The sequence below is a fragment of the Liolophura sinensis genome, chromosome 7 (genome assembly GCF_032854445.1).
Source record: "Liolophura sinensis isolate JHLJ2023 chromosome 7, CUHK_Ljap_v2, whole genome shotgun sequence".
NCBI classification, from domain to species: Eukaryota; Metazoa; Mollusca; class Polyplacophora; order Chitonida; family Chitonidae; genus Liolophura; species Liolophura sinensis.
In genome coordinates this window covers 4,541,609-4,568,208 of record NC_088301.1, presented here as the reverse complement: position 1 = coordinate 4,568,208, position 26,600 = coordinate 4,541,609, and the positions used below count along the sequence as shown (strand labels likewise).

Here is a 26,600-nt window from a genome sequence, read left to right as displayed (position 1 = left end):
CTATTTTGTGGATGACAGTTCGCCGCATTCAGAGTGGAAATTTAAAGATATCAACGGTTGGATTTCATGGAAAGAGTTGGAATAGTTTTGGTGAGATTGGAGAGAGCATTAGAAAGTTAAGTGAGGTCTTCAGCCATGAGCAGCTCGTGTCAAATAAAATATTTGTGTTGCTGTGCGCGAAAACTGGCCCACAGGCAATGCTCATCTATAGGTCTTAGGTCTACAGTATAGTGTTACGTATAATCCCTAAATATAATAAAAAAAAAGCAGTATACCCATTTGTTAAAAAAGTGATGTCGAAGCTAGTTTCAGGTAGTGTTATAATCATCATGATTTATATCTGAAGTTGACAATAACAGAGAAAATCCATTTAAAGTTATGTATCTTTGAAGAATTAATGCAGACTGCCAGTAGGCCTACAGCCAGATGGTTCTGTCAGAAGTACACCTGCATAACGTTTGAATGTCTTGGCTGACACATTACACTACAATAGCTCATCGCCCTCTGGCTGTTAAGGTCGGCGGCTCGAATCCAGTTCTGGCTGGTTCGGCTGTGGCTTTATGTCAGGAAGTTTATGATCGGGTACATCTACTTCACAGATAGTGCTGGGATTCTCCAGTTTCCTCTATTCATAAGCAGATTCGATGTCTCATACTACAAGTGTAAAATTCTTGAGTCGGTCTACAACATTTGACACAAATTCGATAAATACAAATGTGATAAAGAATAAATTGTTGTCATCTTTTCAGGTCTGATGAAAAATGAGTCAACCAATCACTGAGCGTCAAAACCCCCTGACCTCGAACATTGATATAGCCAGTCCTCAAGGTATGTGAGCTTTTCAGTTTTTTTTCTTTTTTATTGTATGTATTTGTGGGGGAAGTGAAATATATAATAATTATAGACTGTATTGTCAGGATAAATATTGTGGGAAAGTACATGGGCCTACATGCTTACACCTAGCTTATACACCAGGTTACATGGATGGCTGTGGTATCGTGTCAGATGTTACACCTACCGTATACACCAGGCTACATGGATGACTTTGGTATCATGTCAGATGTTACACCTAGCTTATACACTAGGTTACATGGATGGCTGTGGTTTTGTGTCAGATGTTACACCTACTTTATACACCATGTTACATGGATGGCTGTGGTATCGTGTCAGATGTTACACCTAGCTTATACACCAGACTACATGGATGACTTTGGTATCATGTCAGATGTTACACCTAGCTTATACACCAGGTTACATGGATGAATGTGGTATCGTGTCAGATGTTACACCTAGGTTATACACTAGGCTACATGGATGACTTTGGTATCATGTCAGATGTTACACCAGGTTACATGGATGACGTTGGTATCATGTCAGATGTTACACCTAGCTTATACACCAGGTTACATGGATGACTTTGGTATTGTGTCAAATGTGACATCACAGTAAACAGATCTCTAGTAGCCAGACGTCCAGGAATAAAAACTGATGAGTGCCAAAGTTATATCATATGCTTACATGTACTTAAAGTGACGCACTATATGGCTGTAGAGACATGTAGGTAATATAGCTCTGGAACAAAACTGAAGTGTTGATTCTCAGATTTTATTTCGACTAGATTTTATTTCGACCCATGGATTTTTACTGCATCTGAACTTCAGATGCATTTTAGTAAATATTTCAGTGCTTTGAGTATATGATTTATTTATTTATTTATTTGATTGGTGGTTTACACCTTACTTAAGAATATTTCATTTATACAACAGTGGCCAGCATTATTGTAGGAGGAAACCTGGCAGATCCCAGCAGAAACACATGACTATCCACAGATTGCTGGCAGACCTTCCCACATTCGGCTGGAGGGGAAGCCAGCATGAGCTGGACTGGAACTCACAGCAACTGCATTTGTGAAAATGTCCTTTGTCACTGCACTGTCCTAACACCCTAACCACTTGGCCACTGGCGGCCCCTTTGAGTGTATGAACGTCAGGTATTAGGCTACCTGTTCACATATTTCTGTTGTACAGTAGCTCTACTTGGCTCATCCATGTGTTTCACTCTTGCAGATTTTGTCCACCTTCTTGAGAACTGTGATATGCAGATGTTTGGAGGATATGAAAATGCTGAGGTATAGTTCCAAATAATTTTCTTTATTAATATTCCAGTGATGTAATTTTTCAGTATTTTAAAACTAGCAATCCTAAGTAGATGATGTTTTTGAGGGAAAAAATTCTAAATTAAGATAAGACCAAAATTTTTCAAAATTGTTACTTTTTGATTAATTTGATGTGTGATTTAATATTACTGTTCACCACTGCATCAGTGTCCTTACTGTTAAGGTGTATATTTAGTCTCATATTAGACACATTTACCAATTCCTTGATTTGTCCCCAAATTATGTGACTCAAGATGGCACAGTCTTCTTACCACTTTTATCTTATCATATAAATCTTACTTATCCAGCTTCTTACTGGAAACTTTACAGTTAACTGTATGTATATTGTATGACTGTCAGTGTTGAATATGACCAGTGGAACCTATGTAAATGGTCCTGTTTTTTCAGTGTTTAAATGTTTGCAACTGTATGTCTAACTCAGCATCAACTGGAGAAAAGCATACAATCTGTCATTAACCAGTTTGGGCCAGCACTGCATTCAGGTGACTGGGCTGTTTCGTTATAACATTGAGTAAAAGCGTTTTGTAACATGTCAAGTCAGCTGATAACTGCTATGTCTCACAGCCTAAGATATTGCTGGCGGTCATGCAACAATGTCACTCATACAACTAGAAAGTGGCATGACAGCTGAGCTTAAGTTTTAATTTTATTTAATCGTCTCATCTGTTCCATGCACCCCTTTGTGAATAGATATTTCTTGTTTCTTGTCTGATCAGTCAACACACCGTCTGAGGAATTGACAAGGGGAGGTAATTCGGTTAAGTAGTTCTCATGACTTCTCTCCCTGTTCCTGTGTATTTTATGTACACCTACATGTATCTTGGCAGGGATTACAGAGCCAGCAAATCTTATCCACAGTGGAAGAGATATCCAGTGTAGCGGCATCTATACTACAGGTAGGGGGCACACCTCACATCTTGGTTCAAAGGTGGTTGTCCTTTAATCATCAGGTCACCTGCGGCATGGATTCAATCCCACCCATGGACAGGGAATTTGCCATTTTTGCCTACTTCCATTTTTGTTGAGACCTTAGTAGCACGGAGCTGTAACAATGACCAGAAGCAAGAGTAACATGATATACAGTATGTTCATGGGGGCCTCCGTGGCTCAGTTGGTTAGTGCGCTAGCACAGCGTAATGACCCAGGAGTCTCTCACCAATGTGGTTGCTGTGAGTTCAAGTCCAGCTCATGCTGGCTTCCTCTCCAGTCGTAAGTGGGAATGTCTGACAGCAACCTGCGGATGGTCCTGGGTTTCCCCGGGCTCTGCCCCGTGTCCTCCCACCATAATGCTGGCCAGCGTCGTAGAAGTGAAATATTCTTGAGTATGGCGTACAACACCAATCAAAAAAAATTTTAAAAAAGTATGTTCATGATGTTACACAAAAGTTGGCCATTAACTTGGCAAAAGCAGTGGCTTATTCTGAGCAATCTAGTTTCCTCCACACAAAAACTTGACCATCATTGAGGAAGTAAAAATTCTTGAGTATAGTGTGAAACACAAGTGAAATAAATAAATAAATATACTGCAATTAAACACAATGATTTTTCTTTGTTAAATGTGAAAGATGAAATGCAAAGATATTAGTTTCACGTATAGTTTTGAAATATGTTCCTCCTTTGGACAAAGCTGTTAAATGTTTTAGAAAACAACTTTAATGGAGTAATGGAGACAGTTTCAGAAAATAATTTTTGTGTGACATGTGTAAGGTTATGAGGTGTTGTGGTATTTTCCAGGGTGGGGATAATGGCCTTATCGTGTTCAGTGGTTGTGGCACATCTGGCAGGATAGGCTTTATGACATCAGTAAGTATATGTACCTTAGCGAAGTGCGAGGAGAATAGATAGTAACTGTTTGTTAGCACCACTAATCTGACTGGGAAACCAAATCTACTGCTGTGTGAACAGAGGGATGCCAATATTAATTTGTAATCTGAGCTGTCGAGACTCAGATTGAAGTTTTGTCCTCAGAGAACCATTATTGCAGCAAGTAGGATTTAGCTGAGAGGACGCCACAAGCCACAGACCACAGCTAAGAGGACGCCACAAGCCACTGACCACGTAAAAGAGAAGAAAATTTAAATATCAAACAAATACCATTGAAAAGAGTATGCATGTCCTCACATGTACATGCCATAAAAAATTCTAATATGCAGCTCAAGTTGATAAATTATGAATAAATTCAGTGCCAAAATCTGCTGTGGGCATCTCCAGTTTTCCTAAGAACTAGTCTTGAAGTCTTCTGGGTTAGGAGGAGAATTTCTGTAGGAAACCGCCAAAGTACAGTTTGTACATTTCTGGTAGAAAATGTATGTGACCTGCCAACCGCCGGTACTTCACGTTGCTTCGGTGATTTCGGTTTGACAATCGGGAAACCAGAATCTTGGACGCTAGTTCCGAATTAACACAAATAAGCCAGCAGTTTTAACAATTCTCATTAGCTGAGAAGCAACACACACCCAGCATAAATTACAGGGTGTTAAAGATGGAAGGCGCGATGGACTCAGCGATTTATGCCAGCTTCCCCGTTTTCAGGCTTTATGTGTATGGCAAGGAAAAATCACAAAATTATGCAGCAGGCACCACCAAAAAGAAAAAAATGCGCTCTTTTCAGCCTATTTTAAAAATTTTCTTCTCCTTTAAGTCCATGATTGTTCTAATCCATACATGTGTATACCACTGAATGTTCACTGATAGTAAACTACATCAGGAGGTGTGTCAGATGAACGTGCACTGATAGTAAACTACATCAGGAGGTGTGTCAGATGAATGTGCACTGACGGTAAACTACATCAGGAGGCATGTCAGATGAATGTGCACTGATGGTAAACTACATCAGGAGGTGTGCCAGATGAACATGCACTGATGGTAAACTACATCAGGAGGTGTGTCAGATGAACGTGCACTGATGGTAAACTACATCAGGAGGTGTGTCAAATGAATGTGCACTGACGGTAAACTATATTAGGAGGTGTGTCAGATGAATGTGCACTGATAGTAAACTACACCAGGAGGCATGTCAGATGAACGTGCACTGATAGTAAACTACATCAGGAGGCATGTCAGATGAATGTGCACTGATAGTAAACTACATCAGGAGGCGTGTCAGATGAATGTGCACTGATAGTAAACTGCATCAGGAGGTGTGTCAGATGAATGTGCACTGATAGTAAACTACATCAGGAGGCATGTCAGATGAATGTGCACTAATAGTAAACTACATCAGGAGGTGTGTCAGATGAATGTGCACTGATAGTAAACTACATCAGGAGGCATGTCAGATGAATGTGCACTAATAGTAAACTACATCAGGAGGTGTGTCAGATGAATGTGCACTGATAGTAAACTACATCAGGAGGCATGTCAGATGAATGTGCACTAATAGTAAACTACATCAGGAGGTGTGTCAGATGAATGTGCACTGATAGTAAACTGCATCAGGAGGTGTGTCAGATGAATGTGCACTGACAGTAAACTACATCAGGAGGTGTGTCAGATGAATGTGCACTGATAGTAAACTACATCAGGAGGTGTGTCAGATGAATGTGCACTGATAGTAAACTACATCAGGAGGTGTGTTAGATGAATGTGCACTGATAGTAAACTACATCAGGAGGTGTGTCAGATGAATGTGCAATGATAGTAAACTACGTCAGGTGTGTCAGATGAATGTGCACTGACAGAAAACTACATCAGGAGGTGTATCAGATAAATGTGCACTGACAGTAAACTACATCAGGAGGTGTGTCAGATGAATGTGCACTGACAGCTAACTACATCGAGAGATGTGCCAGATGTAATGTGCACTGATAGTAAACTACATCAGGAGGTGTCTCAGATCAACGTGCACTGATGGTAAACTGCATCAGGAGGTGTGTTAGATGAATGTGCACTGATAGTAAACTACATCAGGAGGTGTGTCAGATGAATGTGCACTGATAGTAAACTACATCAGGGGGTGTGTCAGATTAATGTGCACTGATAGTAAACTAAATCAGGAGGTGTCTCAGATCAACATGCACTGATCATAAACTACATCAGGAGATGTGCCAGATGAAATGTGCACTGATAGTAAACTACATCAGGGGGTGTGCCAGATGAATGTGCACTGACAGTAAACTACATCAGGGGGTGTGTCAGATACTTTACACGTGATGAAGTATAGCTGGGTGGTTTTACTCCACCCACTGACTACTGACAGACAAATTAGGCACATAGTCTTCAGAATTTGAAAATTTGACATGAAACGCTGATCAAATAAATGTATGGATTTTAATTTAGATCCATGGAAATTGTGAAATAACATCACTTTTTTTTCCAGAGAACATTTGGAAGACAGCTTGAAAACAGTGGAAGGTCGAATTGTTACCAGTACATCATTGCTGGAGGTGACAAGTAAGTCAAACCACTGCTCAAGTCCAAAGATGTAAAACAGGAAAATAATGCTTAATAGTCAGATATCAAGATTTACTATGAGTGAAAACTTGAAGGCCTGCATTTATACTGTTAAATGAGCAATTCTCATGTCCTGAAGAAATTCTTCGCTAAGCTGAATTCACATTTCACCTACATAATGGGTGAATTGAACAGTATTTATTTATTTACAATTGATTGAATCGTTGTTTAATGCCATACCCAAGAATAGTTCAGTCATGTGATGGCAGTCAGTTTCATGGGTTACGGAAACTGGAATTACCATTGTAGATCCCACTTTTACATAATATAATATTATATGATAACTGTGCACATAATATTGGTGGAAGACAATTCATTTGGATCAAATGTTTTATTGCACAACTGAACACACAGGCACCATCATCCACATATTGTCACCAAGATCCCGACTTGGGCTGTGAATAATATCCTATATTGTATGTATATTTTGTAGGAGTGAAATAGTCTTGAGTCCATCGCAAAACACCAGTCAAATAAATAAATGTATTTTGTTGGTCAGGGCGCTGCTGACCTCACAGGAACTGTATGAGGATGACCCGACTCATGGAGCTCATATGCTGACACAGGTGAGTGTAACACAGATCAGCAGGGTTGGTCAAGCTTTATACTGGTACATGTAACCGCTGCCATGGCCTAGTGGTTACTGCATTTGCCTCCAAGTCAGGAAACCGTGGGATATCACCTGGGTTGGGTGATACCAAAGATGGGTCGGGTCATACCAAATCGGTATTTGTTGCTGCCTCACTCGGTGTGAGAGGTAAGAGCAAGAAAACATAACTGGTTATCCTGGTGCCAGTATAATGTGGGTGGGTCTGGTGTCTTTAGCATGATATTGACTCCCTGTCTTCATATGACTGAAAATTTTTTTAAATATGACATAAAAACCCAATAATTTATTTAGTTATTTTATTTCATTGGTGTTGTATGCCGTACTGAAGAATATTTCTCTTATATGTTGGGAGGAAAGCTGGAAGACCTTTCCACATACTGTGCTGGCACGCTTCTCACAGAAGCCATGGTGGCCCCAAAAACCCAGTATTACATACATACCTACATATTTGTGAATCAGGTCTTACACTTTTTCTCTCTCTTTTAAAAACACACATGTCCCCCTCCAAAAACAAGAATACCCCTTCGTTAATCTAGAAAATGATAGCAAGTTTTACTTGAAACTAACTTATGCAACACATTCACCTTATTCATGAGGGTACATCAACCAGCTTACAGTGCACTTTACCAGCCTTAAAGACGGATAGATTGTAGCTTGCTTACAATGAGAGATAAATCTGTACTGGTTCATTAACCAACAGGTTTGTCATGTGTCTGGAGTGAGTGCTTGGGGTTTAACGTCGTACTCAACCATGTGTCTGGAGTGGGTGCTTGGGGTTTAACGTCGTACTCAACCATGTGTCTGGAGTGAGTACTTGGGGTTTAACGTCGTACTCAACCATGTGTCTGGAGTGAGTGCTTGGGGCTTAACGTCATACTCAACCATGTGTCTGGAGTGAGTGCTTGGGGTTTAACGTCATACTCAACCATGTGTCTGGAGTGAGTGCTTGGGGTTTAATGTTGTACTCAACCATGTGTCTGGAGTGAGTGCTTGGGGTTTAACGTCGTACTCAACCATGTGTCTGAAGAGTTTCTATCAGGCTCAGTTTGTAATTCATTACTCAACCATGTGTCTGGAGAGTTTCTATCAGGCTCAGTTTGTAATTCAATACTTAACCATGTGTCTGGAGAGTTTCTATCAGGCTCAGTTTGTAATTCATTACTCAACCATGTGTCTGGAGAGTTTCTATCAGGCTCAGTTTGTAATTCAATACTTAACCATGTGTCTGGAGAGTTTCTATCAGGCTCAGTTTGTAATTCAATACTTAACCATGTGTCTGAAGAGTTTCTATCAGGCTCAGTTTGTAATTCAATACTTAACCATGTGTCTGAAGAGTTTCTATCAGGCTCAGTTTGTAATTCATTACTCAACCATGTGTCTGGAGAGTTTCTATCAGGCTCAGTTTGTAATTCAATATTTAACCATGTGTCTGGAGAGTTTCTATCAGGCTCAGTTTGTAATTCAATACTCAACCATGTGTCTGGAGAGTTTCTATCAGGCTCAGTTTGTAATTCAATATTTAACCATGTGTCTGGAGAGTTTCTATCAGGCTCAGTTTGTAATTCAATACTTAAAGAATGTGAGAAATAAACAAATGTGATATTAAATCACACTAGTTTAAATCTTTGTTTTACGGACAGAGAATAGTTTTCGATGTTGGAGGGGGTACAAAGATAAAATGAAAAATCATCTAATTTGTGGGAATATGGACTGTCCCAGCAATTGTTCATGCTAAAGATGTATTTATTTGATTTAAAAGCCTTGAAGAACAGGAAAGTCATAAAAAATATTAAGATTGAACAAAATAAAGAAATGGATTTTCAAGTTAATTTTATTCCATTTGGGGATTTTTTAGTGTTGCCTCCTTTCTACATTTTACTTATGTGATTGGTGTTTCACACCGTACTGTAAAACACAAAATATATTTGGTGTCGTCTTACATGTATATATCTATAAAATGCTAGTTTTACTGTATGTATTTTGATATTTATATGCCATCTGTCCATCAGGTGTGTGCAGGTAAGAAGCAAGTGCTGTATATCGGAATCACCTGTGGATTGTCTGCCCCTTTTGTTGCCGGGCAACTGGAGCACTGTTTACAACACCTGGATACCTTCACACCTGTGCTGCTTGGCTTTAATCACATCCATCAGGCCAGGTATATGTATGCTTAGATTTCAGACTCAGTATCTTACTTGTCATGTCATGAGACAGTCATATTTGGAAATATGTAAAAAATTTGTTTAAGTGACGCTAGCCTGGGATAGTTGTTATGACTTAAGGGAATGATGACAAACTATGTAATAATTAACAAATATAACAAAAGTGAAAATATTCAGTTTAGGAATTTTAAAAATTTGTGTAAATAATTACTAGCTACATTTAGTTTTATATGTCCTTGAAAGAAGGAATTCAAATTCAAATCTATCTAACTCATGCCTTATATCTTTGTCTTGACATTGGATTGATCATTCTGTTATTGTTTAGGGTAGACGTGTTGCATATTTTACATTTCTTCCTTTAGCGTGTGTTTTAATAATTCTGTTTTCTCTTTCCTATCAAGGAATAAATCTATTGAGAAATGGGATAAAACTTTCTTGCAAGGTAAGTGTACTTATGTCAGTTGAAAAGAATATTATTGTTGTATACATGTAGCTTACCGTAACTGTAACTTCCATAGAAGATTTTTGAAATGAGAATATCTATCTGGTTGACTTGGATACCAGGCTAGGTGGTAGTTATGATCAATTAAGTTGTATTTTGCATCACTCAAACATGAACCAAACATGAACATGTCATAGTGTTCAAATGACAAAGCTTTATTCCATATTCCTGTCATTTTTCCTGATGACCATTGGTAAATAATGTCAACATGTATGTGGACTCATGCTCTAACAAGAGTCATTTACATGTACAACGTTCATTCCTTGGTCAGGTAGCTACCCTCCACTCACAGCTGTGTGCCTGGGTTCAGTCCAGGTTCTAGAACCGCTGGTTACATTTATTCATGTTAAATCTTATACATGGTAACTACTTTGCCGGTCTAAAGGTTAGAGACCTGGAATCAAACCTGGGTCAGGTCATACCCAAGGCATTACAAACGGTACTTGCTGCCACCTTGCTTGGTGTTCAGCACTGACCAGTTAGAGCAAGGTAGCAGTACTGGTTGCTCGGTGTCAGTATTATGTGACTGGTTAGGATGTCATGTCTGGTGTCGTCATGATATTTCAGCGGCGACAGCCCTTTGATGGCATTGACTCGCCCTGCCACAAGAAGACACAGTCTATGTACACATACCTAATAACAAGCGTACATAGTCTTATACATGGTACTAGTGCTGCTGGAAGGTCTAAGGTTGTCCCGCTCACTTCTTATTGACAGTTGCCAAAGGATTGTCAGATGCCAGCCATGAGGGTAAAGCCTTTATTCTCAACCCCATCATTGGAGTGAGTTCAGTTCTGCAATAAAAGCGGCTAATAATCTATTAATAATAATATTTTTATGAAAATTTACAAGTGCATACAATCTTTTTGTCCAGAAGAAAAGATACCATTCATGGTTTTTGGAAGCTGTTGTTTTGAACTGCATTTCGGTTTGATCTTAACCCTGTTTTCCTCGATTTCGTCAGCCTAAATTGTGCCCTTTCTCAGCTTGAACCTTCATTTTAGCTAAAATATTTCTCTCTTTCAGCCTGAATCTTTGACTGATTTCTTTTGTATCATGTCAGCTTCAGCCAGCTTTCATGAATATTTTAAATGAGTCTCACTCCTGTTTCAGGTTGAGGTGCATCCCCAATTCATCCTGAACAGCTTGCACCTCATCACTGCTTCATCCTAAGCCCCATCCCTATTAATACAGCAGGGACCTCACCCCTATTTCTGCATGAACCTCATCTCTTCTTCAGTATGATCCCCATCCCTGTTACAACCTCAGCCTTGTCCCTGTTTCAGCTTGAACCTCATTTATTTTTCAGCCTGAACCCATCACAGGTTCCAGTCGTATGAAGGGAGGATCTGCCACAAAGATCTTACTAGATGTCATTTGTACCTGTGCTCATCTGAAGGCATTCCATCCACAAGAGGTCTGGTTAGTATAGCACAATGTACATTTTTACACAAAACTTTCATTCAGACATTTTTCTCTAAAACCATATCCTGGCCACCTTTTTATGAGCAGAAATGTCAGGGAAAAATGAACAGATACATTAGTATAAACTATAAATCAGTGTTGACCTATACTCTTAATCAAGGTCATTAAGTGTTGGATATAAACTTCTAAACCATGGAGATGATACTTAACCTTGAAAAGTTTTGTCAGAGCTTGACCTTGAAAAGTTTTGTCAGGGCTTAACCTTGAAAAGTTTTGTCCAGGCTTGACCTTGAAAATCTTTGTCAGGGCTTAACCTTGAAAAGTTTTGTCAGGGCTTGACCTAGAAAAGTTTTGTGAGAGCTTGACCTTGAAAAGTGTTGTCAGATCTTGACCTAGAAAAGTTTTGTCAGAGCTTAACCTTGAAAAGTTTTGTGAGGGTTTAACCTTGAAAAGTTTTATCATGGCTCAACCTTGAAAAGTTTTGTCAGGGCATGACCTTGAAAAGTTTTGTCAGGGTTTAGCCTTGTTAAGTTTTGCCAGATACTCAATCAGTCCAGACTGCTCCACCCATGAACATAACTGACATTGTATAAGGCCAGTAGTCGTGGGTATATTTCACACAGAAAAAGTACTTGAAAATGTAGTTGACAAAGTAATACACAATAATACCTTGCAGTCAGTTGTCTATTATTCATGTGAGATTTTCATTGTTCGTTTATCTTGTTTTCAGTGCTGGCTACACCATTAAATTGAATGTAGATAATTAGATAAATGCTGTGCTTGCTTCTCCAAGTGTTTTGTGTGAGATTTAAGTACAATTGAAAACAGTACATATATGATGTGTGTATTTCAGCAGTGTGTCTGACCTCATCTGCCAATACAAGACTGTGATTGGATGTGTGTACAAGAAAGGTCACGACCTCAGTCAGCTGGTGCGAGCTGGAGGTCAGAGGTGAGTCGTATTTGTGATGCGCAGATTGATGTATTCTTACTTCAACTTTTCCATATGTGGGAAGGTCTGTCGGCAACCTGCGGATGGACATAGGTTCCCCCGGGTTGTGCCAGCCTTCCTTCCACCATTTTGCTGGCTGCCATCGTATAAGTGAAATATTTTGAGTATGTCATAAAATACCAATTAATTAAAAATAACTAAATCAAGAATTTTTCACCTAGAACAGTGTCAGTGACAAACAGTCCCACGTAGAGGCATGCACACCGTATTGGTGTAAAACAGCTAAAGTTAGGTGTCCATGCATCTGATAGAAATGACTGATGGAAAAAATGTTATAAAGCCAGGAATTGCAGAGAATACTGATTTTTGAACCCTTAATCAAAGAGACTGCATGTTGAAAATCACCTACTGCTGGCTTACTGGCTGCTGGACTTGATCAGGAGAATTGCCAGGTACTTTTATAGGGGAGAGGACACTATGGTGAAACATTTGGTCTCATTCCTGGCCAGTCAGGTCACAGGCTCAAATCCAGCTCTGGCTGATTTTACATATAACTGTAGCTGCAGCTTTAAGTCAGAAGGTTTGTCAGTTACATTGTACCTGGTGACGGATGATTTGTAAGTTACATTGTACCTGGTGACGGATGGTTTGTCAGTTACATTGTACCTGGTGAAGGATGGTTTGTCAGTTACATTGTACCTGGTGACGGATGATTTGTAAGTTACATTGTACCTGGTGACGGATGGTTTGTCAGTTACATTGTACCTGGTGAAGGATGGTTTGTCAGTTACATTGTACCTGGTGACGGATGGTTTGTCAGTTACATTGTACCTGCTGAAAGATACTGGACTCCTCCATCTGTAAACTTCGCTGCTCTGACTTACATGAAAAATTATTCCAGTAGAAAGATTTAATGTTGAAATATTACTCTCCCATGAAACTGACATCTGTACAACTGTAGTTTAAATGAATTATTCTTCAGTACAGATTGATTTATTTATTTATTTGATTGGTGTTTTACGCCGTACTCAAGAATATTTCACTTATACAACGGCAGCCAGCATTATGGTGGGTGGAAACCGGGCACAGCCCGGGGGAAACCCACGACCATCCGCAGGTTGCTGGAAGACCTTCCCACTTATGGCCAGAGAGGAAGCCAGCATGAGCTGGACTTGAACTCACAGCGACCGCATTGGTGAGAGGCTCCTGTGTCATTACCCTGCGCTAGCGCGCTAACCGACTGAGCCACGGAGGCCCTAGTACAGATTGAGATAAATATCAGGTGAATAAATAAGTTTAGCTACATTGTGTTCTTGTGACAACAGCCTCCAGAGCGGTGGCCATATATACTACCTGGGGGAAGATACCTGTGGAATTCTGGGACTGGTGGATGCTTCTGAATGTCGACCCACTTTTGGGGCAGGTGAGGGTGTTTAAAATAATAGGATTGAGGTCAGACATCTGTCTTAGCGAACACAAGTGGTCTGTAATACAGAGCACTGTATTATCCTCGTTAGTGGGTTGGCAGGTGGTAGGGGGAGGAGGCTGCCATTCGGAGGGGTTAAATATTCTCTTATATAGCATGAAACGTGAATGTTTATGAGTTAGTTGGTTGTGTCAGTTGGGTTAGTCTGGGATGATGCAGTCAAAGGATGTCTACCTGTACTTTTTCATATAAAATACACAAGTTTATGAGTTAGTTGGTTGTGTCAGTTGGGTTAGTCTAGGATGATGGAGTCAAAGGATGTCTACCTGTACTTCTTCATATAAAATACACAAGTTTATGAGTTAGTGGGTTGTGTCAGTTGGGTTACAGTCTAGGATGATGCAGTGAAAGGATGTCTACCTGTACTACTTCATATAAAATACGCAAGTTTATGAGTTAGTGGGTTGTGTCAGTTGGGTTACAGTCTAGGATGATGGAGTCAAAGGATGTCTACCTGTACTTTTTCATATAAAATACACAAGTTTATGAGTTAGTGGGTTGTGTCAGTTGGGTTACAGTCTAGGATGATGGAGTCAAAGGATGTCTACCTGTACTTCTTCATATAAAATACACAAGTTTATGAGTTAGTGGGTTGTGTCAGTTGGGTTACAGTCTAGGATGATGCAGTGAAAGGATGTCTACCTGTACTACTTCATATAAAATACACAAGTTTATGAGTTAGTGGGTTGTGTCAGTTGGGTTACAGCCTAGGATGATGCAGTCAAAGGATGTCTACCTGTACTTCTTCATATAAAATACACAAGTTTATGAGTTAGTGGGTTGTGTCAGTTGGGTTACAGTCTAGGATGATGCAGTGAAAGGATGTCTACCTGTACTTCTTCATATAAAATACACAAGTTTATGAGTTAGTGGGTTGTGTCAGTTGGGTTACAGTCTAGGATGATGCAGTGAAAGGATGTCTACCGGTACTTCTTCATATAAAATACACAAGTTTATGAGTTAGTGGGTTGTGTCAGTTGGGTTAAAGTCTAGGACGATGCAGTGAAAGGATGTCTACGTGTACTTCTTCATATAAAATACACAAGTTTATGAGTTAGTGGTTTGCGTCAGTTGGGTTACAGTCTAGGATGATGCAGTCAAAGGATGTCTACCTGTACTTTGTTATGTGCACAACTGCCGTCAGCTTCTAAATTTAGCTTGCCACTGTTTACATATGCTGAGTTCAGGGCCTGCTGTCTGCCTCTGCCTTAGAATGTTCCAGAATATGCTCATTTCGGGGCCTGTTTGTTTACAAGTGTTCAAGAATTTTCTTATTCTAGAAAATTCCACCAGTCTGTATAAGTCCTATGAAAGCAGGTCAAAAGAGGAGAAAGGAGAATTATTGAGAGTTTTGGATGCTTTTGCTGTGTATTACTTTAGTAGGCCTTTTGTGCTGAATTTTGGTGTCTCTATAGCCTCTGGCTTTGTTATGTCATATTTCCACCGAGCACTTGTTCAGTTTGAACTTGTATATTTAAATTGTGCTCTTGTGTACACAGTGCTTATTAGTACACGGACCCTGTCTGTGGAATTTTGTGTATATTTCGTCATACACTCAGTTATACTGTGGATTTTCCCTCTTATTTGTGCATTTATGCCTGGATGTTTTTCTGCATTGTGGAATATATGCGTCCGTTTGGACTTGACACTGTTGTATATGTAGGTACTTTCGTATTTGTATAGATACTGCTATCCTTTCTTGTTAAACTTAAGTACTTTAGTATTTGTAAAAGTCTTGTTATCTGTTCTTGTTAAGCCTTATAAATTGTTGTAAAATAAAATCTGCTGGTTTTGGTTACTCTTTTGTGTGGCTAAACTGTCTCGTATTTCGAACAAGCCATCTCTTTATAATACAGACAGTTTGGGTCGTAGCAAATTGGGCGCTTGTCCGGGAAGTGAATTTGAATTTGAATTGAAAGGATTTTGTGTAAGTTGTGTCATTTTTCTAGTCTTTGACTTTGTACTAAATTTTGCCAGCAGATTTTATTCATCATGTCGGATTTTAAGCCCGACGAGTTTATGGAAGCGCCAGATCAGGACATTTTTGATGTGTTAAATAAGAATGATTTGTATGCTTTAAGCAAGTACCTGAATCTTAATATCAAAAGATCCTTACGCAAGAAAGATATGCAGTTTAATATTGCTAAATGTTTGGTAGAATTACATCAGTATAACTGATGATTCCACTGTAATAAGACTGAAGGAGTTAGAACTGAAAGAAAATAAAAATGAAAGATTGTTTAAAGAAAAGGAAAATGAAAGATTGTTTAAAGAAAAGGAAAAGAAAGATGAAAGATTGTTTAAAGAAAATGAAAAAGAAAGATTGTTTAAGGAAAATGAAAATGAAAAAGAAAGGTTGTTTAGAGAAAGGGAAAATGAAAGAGTGTTCGAATTGGAGAAATTGAGACTTCAGAGCAAAATTGAAGCAAGGAGACTGGAAGGAGATAGGTCTGGCTTAAGTTTTTCTGATATGCCTCCAAAATTTGACGTCGCTAAAAACATAAGATTGGTGCCACAATTTCCTGAGACTGATGTAGATAAATATTTTCTACAGTTTGAGAAGATTGCTCAAAATTTTGAGTGGCCTAAAAAGTTTTGGACTACCTTTTTACAGAGTGTGTTAACTGGCAAAGCTATGGATATATACACAGAGTTATCAACAGAACAGGCAGCAGATTATGATTTTGTGAAAGATGCTATCTTAAAAAGATATGAACTTGTGCCAGAGGCCTATCAGCAGAAATTTAGAAATTTTGAGAAAAGAGATCAGACTTACATTGAATTTCCTAGGCAGAAGGAACAATTGTTTGAGCGGTGGTTTTATGCTAAAAGTGTAGATAAAGATTATGAAAAGTTAAAACAGATCATTCTGATTAAAGACTTTAAAAGGTGTATTAATGATGATGTCAGAACTTTCATTGAGGACAAAGAGGCTGATACATTAGAAGCAGCAGCCACTATGGCCGATACTTACATGGTCACACATAAGGTCGCATTTCAGAAAAAGCCGTCTGCATTTAGAAAGCCTCAACCCTTTTCCAGCGGTTCATTTAACTCAAATTCAGGCCCACTGAAACAGACTCAAAATTTTGACAAATCAGGTGAGCAAAGAAGCCCTGTTAATTCGAACACTACTCAACGAAGGTCTGACCATACATTTACTGATAGACAGTTTAGCAGGGTTACATGTAATTATTGTAGGAAGCCAAGCCATGTCATGTCAAATTGTTATGCTTTAAAGAGAAGGCAAGAACAGGAGGGTGGCCCCAAGCCTACTGGTTTGTGTGTTACTGCTAAAAAGTCTTACATAGTGAACAATGTTGATGCATTTGATTATGTTAAGACTCCACCAGTAGATTGTACACAGAATTCACAGGATAATGTTATGAAGGTTTTTGAGCCATTTATTTTTGAATAAATACGGTAAAGTCTCACTTAAAAGTGACATGTCTTGTGATACAAAGATCAGGGTATTAAGAGATACTGGAGCTTCTCAGTCTTTATTGTTACAAGATGTTTTGCCATTTTCTGATGAGTCATATTCTGGATCAAATGTATTAATTAGAGGTGTAAGCTCTGCTGAATTTGAATCTGTGCCTCTTCACAAAGCTTACTTGTCATCAGATATTATTTTGGGTCCTGTTACTGTCGGCATTAGGCCTACTTTGCCTTTTAAAGGAATTCATCTACTACTTGGTAATGATCTTGCTGGTGACAAATTAATGGTTAATCCTATTGTGACTGATAAACCTTGTTTAAAGTTGGGTCGTAACAACTTCTTCATATAAAATACACAAGTTTATGAGTTAGTGGGTTGTGTCAGTTGGGTTACAGTCTAGGATGATGCAGTGAAAGGATGTCTACCTGTACTTCTTCATATAAAATACACAAGTTTATGAGTTAGTGGGTTGTGTCAGTTGGGTTACAGTCTAGGATGATGCAGTGAAAGGATGTCTACCTGTACTTCTTCATATAAAATACACAAGTTTATGAGTTAGTGGGTTGTGTCAGTTGGGTTACAGTCTAGGATGATGGAGTCAAAGGATGTCTACCTGTACTTCTTCATATAAAATACACAAGTTTATGAGTTAGTGGGTTGTGTCAGTTGGGTTACAGTCTAGGATGATGCAGTGAAAGGATGTCTACCTGTACTTCTTCATATAAAATACACAAGTTTATGAGTTAGTGGGTTGTGTCAGTTGGGTTACAGTCTAGGATGATGGAGTCAAAGGATGTCTACCTGTACTTCTTCATATAAAATACACAAGTTTATGAGTTAGTGGGTTGTGTCAGTTGGGTTACAGTCTAGGATGATGCAGTGAAAGGATGTCTACCTGTACTTCTTCATATAAAATACACAAGTTTATGAGTTAGTTGGTTGTGTCAGTTGGGTTACAGTCTAGGATGATGCAGTGAAAGGATGTCTACCTGTACTTCTTCATATAAAATACACAAGTTTATGAGTTAGTGGGTTGTGTCAGTTGGGTTACAGTCTAGGATGATGCAGTGAAAGGATGTCTACCTGTACTTCTTCATATAAAATACACAAGTTTATGAGTTAGTTGGTTGTGTCAGTTGGGTTACAGTCTAGGATGATGCAGTGAAAGGATGTCTACCTGTACTTCTTCATATAAAATACACAAGTTTATGAGTTAGTTGGTTGTGTCAGTTGGGTTACAGTCTAGGATGATGCAGTGAAAGGATGTCTACCTGTACTTCTTCATATAAAATACACAAGTTTATGAGTTAGTGGATTGTTTCAGTTGGGTTACAGTCTAGGATGATGGAGTCAAAGGATGTCTACCTGTACTTCTTCATATAAAATACACAAGTTTATGAGTTAGTTGGTTGTGTCAGTTGGGTTACAGTCTAGGATGATGCAGTGAAAGGATGTCTACCTGTACTTCTTCATATAAAATACACAAGTTTATGAGTTAGTTGGTTGTGTCAGTTGGGTTACAGTCTAGGATGATGCAGTGAAAGGATGTTTACCTGTACTTCTTCATATAAAATACACAAGTTTATGAGTTAGTTGGTTGTGTCAGTTGGGTTACAGTCTAGGATGATGCAGTGAAAGGATGTCTACCTGTACTTCTTCATATAAAATACACAAGTTTATGAGTTAGTTGGTTGTGTCAGTTGGGTTACAGTCTAGGATGATGCAGTGAAAGGATGTCTACGTGTACTTCTTCATATAAAATACACAAGTTTATGAGTTAGTGGGTTGTGTCAGTTGGGTTACAGTCTGGGATGATGCAGTGAAAGGATGTCTACCTGTACTTCTTCATATAAAATACACAAGTTTATGAGTTAGTGGGTTGTTTCAGTTGGGTTACAGTCTAGGATGATGGAGTCAAAGGATATCTACCTGTACTTCTTCATATAAAATACACAAGTTTATGAGTTAGTTGGTTGTGTCAGTTGGGTTACAGTCTAGAATGATGCAGTGAAAGGATGTCTACCTGTACTTCTTCATATAAAATACACAAGTTTATGAGGTAGTGGGTTGTGTCAGTTGGGTTACAGTCTGGGATGATGCAGTGAAAGGATGTCTACCTGTACTTCTTCATATAAAATACACAAGTTTATGAGTTAGTGGGTTGTGTCAGTTGGGTTACAGTCTAGGATGATGCAGTGAAAGGATGTTTACCTGTACTTCTTCATATAAAATACACAAGTTTATGAGTTAGTGGGTTGTGTCAGTTGGGTTACAGTCTAGGATGATGGAGTCAAAGGATGTCTACCTGTACTTCTTCATATAAAATATTCAAGATATTAACTGTTACTATTTCAGCCTTGGACGATGTTCGGGGTTTTGTGGATGGAGGTTTTGTTACCCTTGGCAACAACGATGGAGACCTTTCCCAACTGGTGAGCACCCTGTCAAATGAAAACTCTTATGAACTTTGGTTTGGGAAAACTTTTGTTGTGTAGATTTCTCTTCATTTTGGGGGCCATTGTGGATTGTCCCACCCTGATCATGCTGTTGTTAATTATACACTCCGCCTTACATTTTCTCAGCATGATAATTCTTGTTAAATGTCAGTGAAAGAAATAAATAAACACTGTACACTATTCTTTTTCTTTCGGTTTTTTCTTTTTCTTTTTTAATTTTCTGGGAATAAGGGTGAAGAATATCATATTTCGACAACTGACTTCCAGAGAGAGATATTTTCATCACTTACAGACAGAGATCTTGTCATCTACTGCAATCCAGGTAAAAAACTTTGACTCAGTTATGCTGATTACTTTTCTCTTTGTCTTTCTTCTTCTGTTGCACTGAAGAGCTTTTGACAAGCCATATCTCACTAGTAAACTAGTTACTGTTTACCCCCCAAACATTACACTTATTCCTCAATCTTTTTGCGTATGACATGTATGAAAGAACAACTTTCAGGGCAATTGATGTACATTTTAAATTTTAAATTACATTGGTTGGATTGACTAATTTCTAGGCTTCACAAAAAATATAATCAGTCTACAATGAACAATGCCTTCAGAATATGCTTGAATAAACACCTTGCAAACATTTACAGTAATATCAGAGGGGTTTACAAACCTTCTCTAGAAGGGGTGGAAATCTTATAAACTTGGATGAAGACTTTTCTATTACCAAGATGACCACGGTCTATGAAAATGGCTTTCCTTTCTAGAGACCAGGAATATGGAAGCCATGTTGTGATCTGCTCCTCTGTGATCATGGTGATTTCTGGCAACACTTCACTGTATTTGATACCCTGATTATCCTTGTTTTGGTTAACTGGTTACATCTGCTGATTAGATCTCCATTTATTTTCATCACCAAGGTATACAAGAGATTGAACAGCATTTGTTTGCTGATCATATATGACTCAAAGGTGTTAATATAACTCATGAATAAGTGGCTGGGTAATATGAAATGAGGTAACATTTTCCTCTGAAAAGAGCTTTTAGAGGCAAATAAATGTCGTCAAATATGTAATACTTTTGGTGCTGTAACATACATTTAGCCAATAGGCTATCATCCTACCTTCCAAATAAACCACAAAACATATTATATTATCAATATCTAATACCAGTAGAACTCTCAGGAATCAGGAAAAATGCACAACTTAGTCATAGGTGACATTTTTGGTCATTTTTTGGATGTTACAGAAACAATAAACTTGTTCTACAATTCTTCACCTTGTCATTCCTACACCACAGTTTTGTGTTTGATTTCCATGTACAGATATGAAGGCTTCAGTCCCCTCCAGCTGTGCCAAGACGGCCATTGTCAGAATTGTTGGCGAAGCAGATCGTCCTTGCTCGGTAAGTTTGGTAGAAAAATGTATTTGGTAGGTCAGAGTGTCAAACAGTTTTTTTTTTGTGATAAATTGTTGTTTTCAACAAATCTGATCAGGTTTTTATGTTATTTAAGTGAAAGTAATGATGTCATGGTTGGGAGACTAAATCTTATAATACCTTCATTCTCATTTGCTTTCCTGATGAAGGATAACCACATATAAACAAGATCCTTGCATGTAAAATCAGAAGGATTTTATGGAAACAAAACTGTACTCCCATTTTAACTGAACTAACATTTTCCTGTTTGTTTCCCAAATGATTTTATCATTGTTAGATGTCTGAAGGAGCTGACATTTCTGTCAATATCTGTGTCCCTTCATCTTTCTGTCCATCTGTTCGGGAGCTTGCTGTAAAATTGGTTTACAATGCTGTGTCAACGGGAGCTCATATTATCAGTGGGAAAGTCTTCAACAATCTGATGGTGGATGTGAGAATCAGGTACTTCGCTGTTGGAGTGTCTGTCAAATCCAGAAACAAGAAAATGAAATAATAATCCAGATATGAGCGACAAATACAAAACAAACAAGAAGTCAATAAAAAATCACATGTAAGCGATTGTCTATCAGTACCTGATTACCCAGCCCATCGAGGGTTGCTGTTTAACTTTTCCATTATTTCTATGTGTACTTTTAATGCACTGCTCCTTTATCATTATTTTGTAGCAACAACAAACTGTATCACCGTGGGATTAGCATTATACAGGTCAGTTGTAAAACAAACATATCCCTCATCTATAGCCATTATTTTGGTTGGTTGTACCATATTTGAAATCGTAAATATCTGTTGCGAGGAAATCTACATTCTTGCATCTCTCCATTGCCCAGTGGTTGTGAGGCAAGGGAATGTGACATACTTTATTGTGTGTCAGGCCCATGCTGTTGGTGTGGCAGTAGCTGGTTAGCCCAGTAAGGATATAAGGTAATCTCCAGTATGGCTGTGATTGATCAGGCTAGTGCCTGAATACAGGAGGTACCCAGCAAAGTGCAGTGATTTAAGTATGCTCATACACGCCAGTGTTCTTCTTCCATAAACAAGATGGCTGTGATATCTAAAGTGTGAAATATTTGAGCGCGGTGTAAAACCTAAATCAAAAACAATAAATGTAGCATTTTGTGATGATCATACCTGTCACATAACAATGCGGGCTGTCACTGTAAGAAAGAAACACTGTCAGAATTTCTGGAGTAAATCTATATATAAAGCAATGGGGATATGTTTCAGACGTTTGGGAAGTGTTCCACAGCCAAAGCTGAAGAGTTTCTGTTAAGAAGCATATACAACTGTGACCTCTTGACCTCTGATCAGAAGTCTGCCAGCATCATGGCTCACATTCAACATGCCTGTCCACAACCCAAGGTCAGTCTGACTGTATGTACACCATGTCTGTCCAGAGCACATTTCATGTGGAGACATGCAGTGTCAGTGAAATTCACTCCTGTTTTTGTGTTATAGTTATTGTTTCATGTAGTTGACATCAAGTCATGAGGTACCATCTTGTCTTTGCAGATCATCCCTGTGGCTCTGATTCAGGCCTTTACTGACTGTGGTGTGCAAGAAGCTAAAGAGAGACTAGCCAGCTCACCTGTCATCAGAACTGCTATTCTGCAGGTCATGACTGACCACCGGTCAACTGAAAACTCCTAGAACATCTGTCAATGATGACCCTGACTAGATCTATGGTGCATCACAGCCTGTGACTACTCTATGACAGCCTGGCCTCAGGGTCATTTCAATCATTAAATTTGGTATGTTCCTTTCTATCATTTTGGTTGAACTTTGTTGCACAATAACTTACCCAGAATTCATGTTATGAAACAATATTTCGACCTTGTCAAATGAGCAATAAGAGTTTTAAACTTTTGACTCAAGTCTAAGATTGCTTTTTGAAATCATCTGTTATGAAGCAACGTAAGACTTTAGTCATAAATTGCAAGTTGTTAAAAAGTGAAACTTGCAACAGGAAAAAACTCAGATTGTGGTTGGTACTTTGGTTGGCAGTAAAGAATCTGAATCCATTTTGCAATAAATAAACAGAATCAATTTTAAACTTCCTAGAGCAAACATTGTAATTGAAGGTGTGTTTGAATTCTTGACATAAGTCATAAAGCGCTTTGTAATTATGGCCTCGGGAGCAGGATTGACAGGTGCTTTGTTTATGTCAGACAGTTTTGTGAAGAGGGGAGAGGTTTTCCCCACACATAAACCTTACCACTGTAATACAAAAGAAATAATCTTGTATAATACAAAAAAGCCAATAAATAAATTTATTAACAAATATTATGCAATTGGAAGTTCTTCATTTAAGAAGGTCATTAATTAAAAGTTGTTTCGGAAGCAATTGTACACATCATGGAAACAAGACTGGAACTTTCATGGATTATTGAATGTGACCTAAATGTTTGAATATGACTGACTCGTTTTGTCTGATTCTGAGAGTTAAAATGATGTAAAGTTTGGAAGGAAGGATGATGTAAGGTTTGGAAGGAAGGATGATGTAAGGTTTGGAAGGAAGGATGATGTAGGATGATGTAAGGTTTGGAAGGAAGGGTGATGTAAAGTTTGGAAGGAAGGGTGATGTAGGATGATGTAAGGTTTGGAAGGAAGGATGATGTAAGGTTTGGAAGGAAGGATGATTTAGGATGATGTAGGATGATGTAAGGTTTGGAAGGAAGGGTGATGTAAGGTTTGGAAGGAAGGATGATGTAGGATGATGTAAGGTTTGGAACGAAGGATGATGTAAGGTTTGGAAGGAAGGATGATTTAGGATGATGTAGGATGATGTAAGGTTTGGAAGGAAGGGTGATGTAAGGTTTGGAAGGAAGGGAGATGTAAGGTTTGGAAGGAAGGATGATGTAAGGTTTGGAAGGAAGGATGATGTAGGATGATGTAAGGTTTGGAAGGAAGGATGATGTAAAGTTTGGAAGGAAGGATGATGTAGGATGATGTAAGGTTTGGAAGGAAGGATGATGTAAGGTTTGGAAGGAAGGATGATTTAGGATGATGTAGGATGATGTAAGGTTTGGAAGGAAGGGTGATGTAAGGCTTGGAAGGAAGGGAGATGTAAGGTTTGGAAGGAAGGGTGTTGTAAGGTTTGGAAGGAAGTGTGATGTAAGGTTTGGATGGAAGGATGATGTAAGGTTTGGAAGGAAGGATGATGTAGGATGATGTAGGATGATGTAAGGTTTGGAAGGAAGGGTGATGTAAGGTTTGGAAGGAAGGGAGATGTAAGGTTTGGAAGGAAGGATGATGCAAGGTTTGGAAGGAAGGGTGATGTAAGGTTTGGAAGGAAGGATGATGTAAGGTTTGGAAGGAAGGTTTGGAAGGAAGGATGATGTAGGATGATCTAAGGTTTGGAAGGAAGGGTGATGTAGGATGATGTAAGGTTTGGAAGGAAGGGTGATGTAAGGTTTGGAAGGAAGGATGATGTAAGGTTTGGAAGGAAGGATGATGTAGGATGATCTAAGGTTTGGAAGGAAAGGTGATGTAAGGTTTGGAAGGAAGGATGATGTAAGGTTTGGAAGGAAGGTTTGGAAGGAAGGATGATGTAAGGTTTGGAAGGAAGGTTTGGAAGGAAGGATGATGTAAGGTTTGGAAGGAAGGATGATGTTTTACGAACTCCATTTGCCTCTCAAAATGTACTAAATGTATTATGCAATTTTTTTTACGATAAATACAGTATACTTCAAGAAGGCATACAGAAGAATGGCCCATGATGTATTTTTTGTACAAAAAGATTTTTTTTATACAAGTGAAGTGTAAAACCGCAACCAAAGAAATAACTGAAGGTCCAAATTATACAGATTTTCCAACTGTGGTTGGACAATTATGTGTACTGCCTGAGCATTTTTATACATACATTTTTATCTACATGTATATTGATAGAATCCATTGTAAAAATTGAATTCTTGCCTACAACGTTGAACATAAATGAAATGAATAAATACGTGGGAAAATGGACCACATTTTTGTGACAGTTCTATTTTACAAGCTTGGTTATTATTGTATGTAACAAAGTTTTAGACTAAATTTTCTTTTTACATTTTACAAAATAACGAGTCAAGTGTTGTGAAGTATTTCTCTCTGGGTTGAGGAAATAGACATTTATTTGTTGATTTTTTCATTGCTAATTCCCATATACAAACATATATAAATAATGCACTGTTACAAAATTTTGTGAAAAATAATTTATACCAACAACATTGAGTATCAAAAGTAGTATTTGTGCTATAAACTTTCAATAATTTACATTATTTAAAGTAGTATCATATAGAATGTTTTCTATAAATTTATCCCTCTTGATAAATAGTGTGATGACATAAAGTGGAAATCATGTGTCATTGTTCATGTATAGAGGCAATTGAAAACCATCATAAATGGTATTTTTGTTGGTGCCTTAAATGTGAATTGTTTAATATTCTCTGATTAATTATATTTTAATAATGATTACATGTACACTATTTAATTTATATATTGCATTACATTTACATAAAATCAACTTTTTAGTTACATTACAATTATCTTTAAAAAGCTATTGTCTATACAGGTGCAGTGAGAAATCAATAAAAGGGTTTTAATTGTTCGTCAATCATACCACATAAATAAACCTGAAATTATACTATTGATGTTTTTTTCGCAAGTTGTATATTTTCAAGATGTCAGCACTGAGGTAAGTGGCATGGTTTGAATGTTTTGTTGTGACAAACATCCTGTCAGACTAGCTGATAACAAAGACTAACGGCAAAATGGCTCAGGCTGGTAAGCAAGCTGCCTGACACAAGAAACTGTTTCACAGTCCTGACCAGTGAGGTCGTAAGTTCAAGTCTGGGCTTGGCATTAGCTTCCCATATACGATTGTTAGCCAAGGGGATAGGGGCGTTGTGTGAGACCAGGAGTCCACGCGGTGCTGCCTCAATCCCGGCTTTTCAGTGTGTATTTTTTGGTCCACTGCCTCAGCGTGATTACGCCTATATCGTCGTATCGATAATTGTGAATACGCCTATATGGCCATACGTCTATATGGCATTATCAGTGATTGTGCATACGGGTATATGGCAATATCAGTAATTGTGCATATATGAGTATGTGACATTATCAGTAATTGTGCATACATGTATATGGCATTTTATCTGTAATTGTGCATACGCGTATATGGCATTTTATCTGTAATTGTGCATTTCCGCCGTCGTATATGTGAAATATTCGTGAATACAGCGTAAAATCAAATAAATAGACCAATCCATAATTGTGCATACGCGTATACCTGTTATGGACTGAATGAAGTGGTTGTTTATTCCTAGGCTTTGTCATGCATATACATCTACCTGTATGTTAAATCATGTCCACGGCCTTTTTAAACCTTATAGGTTTTGTCGGACGTGCTGTAGTGCATTTTTGTTTGCGCGTGCACACATGTAGGCCTGCGTAACTGGTGCATGATCTGTACTGAATAATTGATGATGTGACGATGCACAATGTTCGGCCAGTCCATATCTCTCGGAAGATTTTATCC

General features: G+C 38.4%; 1 protein-coding gene across 1 annotated transcript; it reads left to right on the top strand.

The window, feature by feature from the left end:
* On the top strand, window positions 1–22,972 carry LOC135471584 (glucokinase regulatory protein-like). Its single transcript, XM_064750870.1, has 20 exons — window positions 1–90; window positions 750–828; window positions 2,067–2,128; window positions 3,004–3,072; window positions 3,911–3,979; window positions 6,495–6,568; window positions 7,128–7,194; window positions 9,248–9,396; window positions 9,802–9,842; window positions 10,620–10,684; window positions 11,212–11,324; window positions 12,181–12,279; window positions 13,605–13,702; window positions 19,560–19,636; window positions 19,892–19,982; window positions 20,976–21,055; window positions 21,366–21,529; window positions 21,754–21,793; window positions 22,313–22,447; window positions 22,598–22,972. The coding sequence occupies exons 2-20, from the start codon at window positions 762–764 to the stop codon at window positions 22,733–22,735; spliced, it is 1,698 nt and encodes a 565-aa protein (XP_064606940.1). The 5' UTR covers window positions 1–90; window positions 750–761; the 3' UTR covers window positions 22,736–22,972.
* Window positions 22,973–26,600: the final 3,628 nt, after the last annotated feature.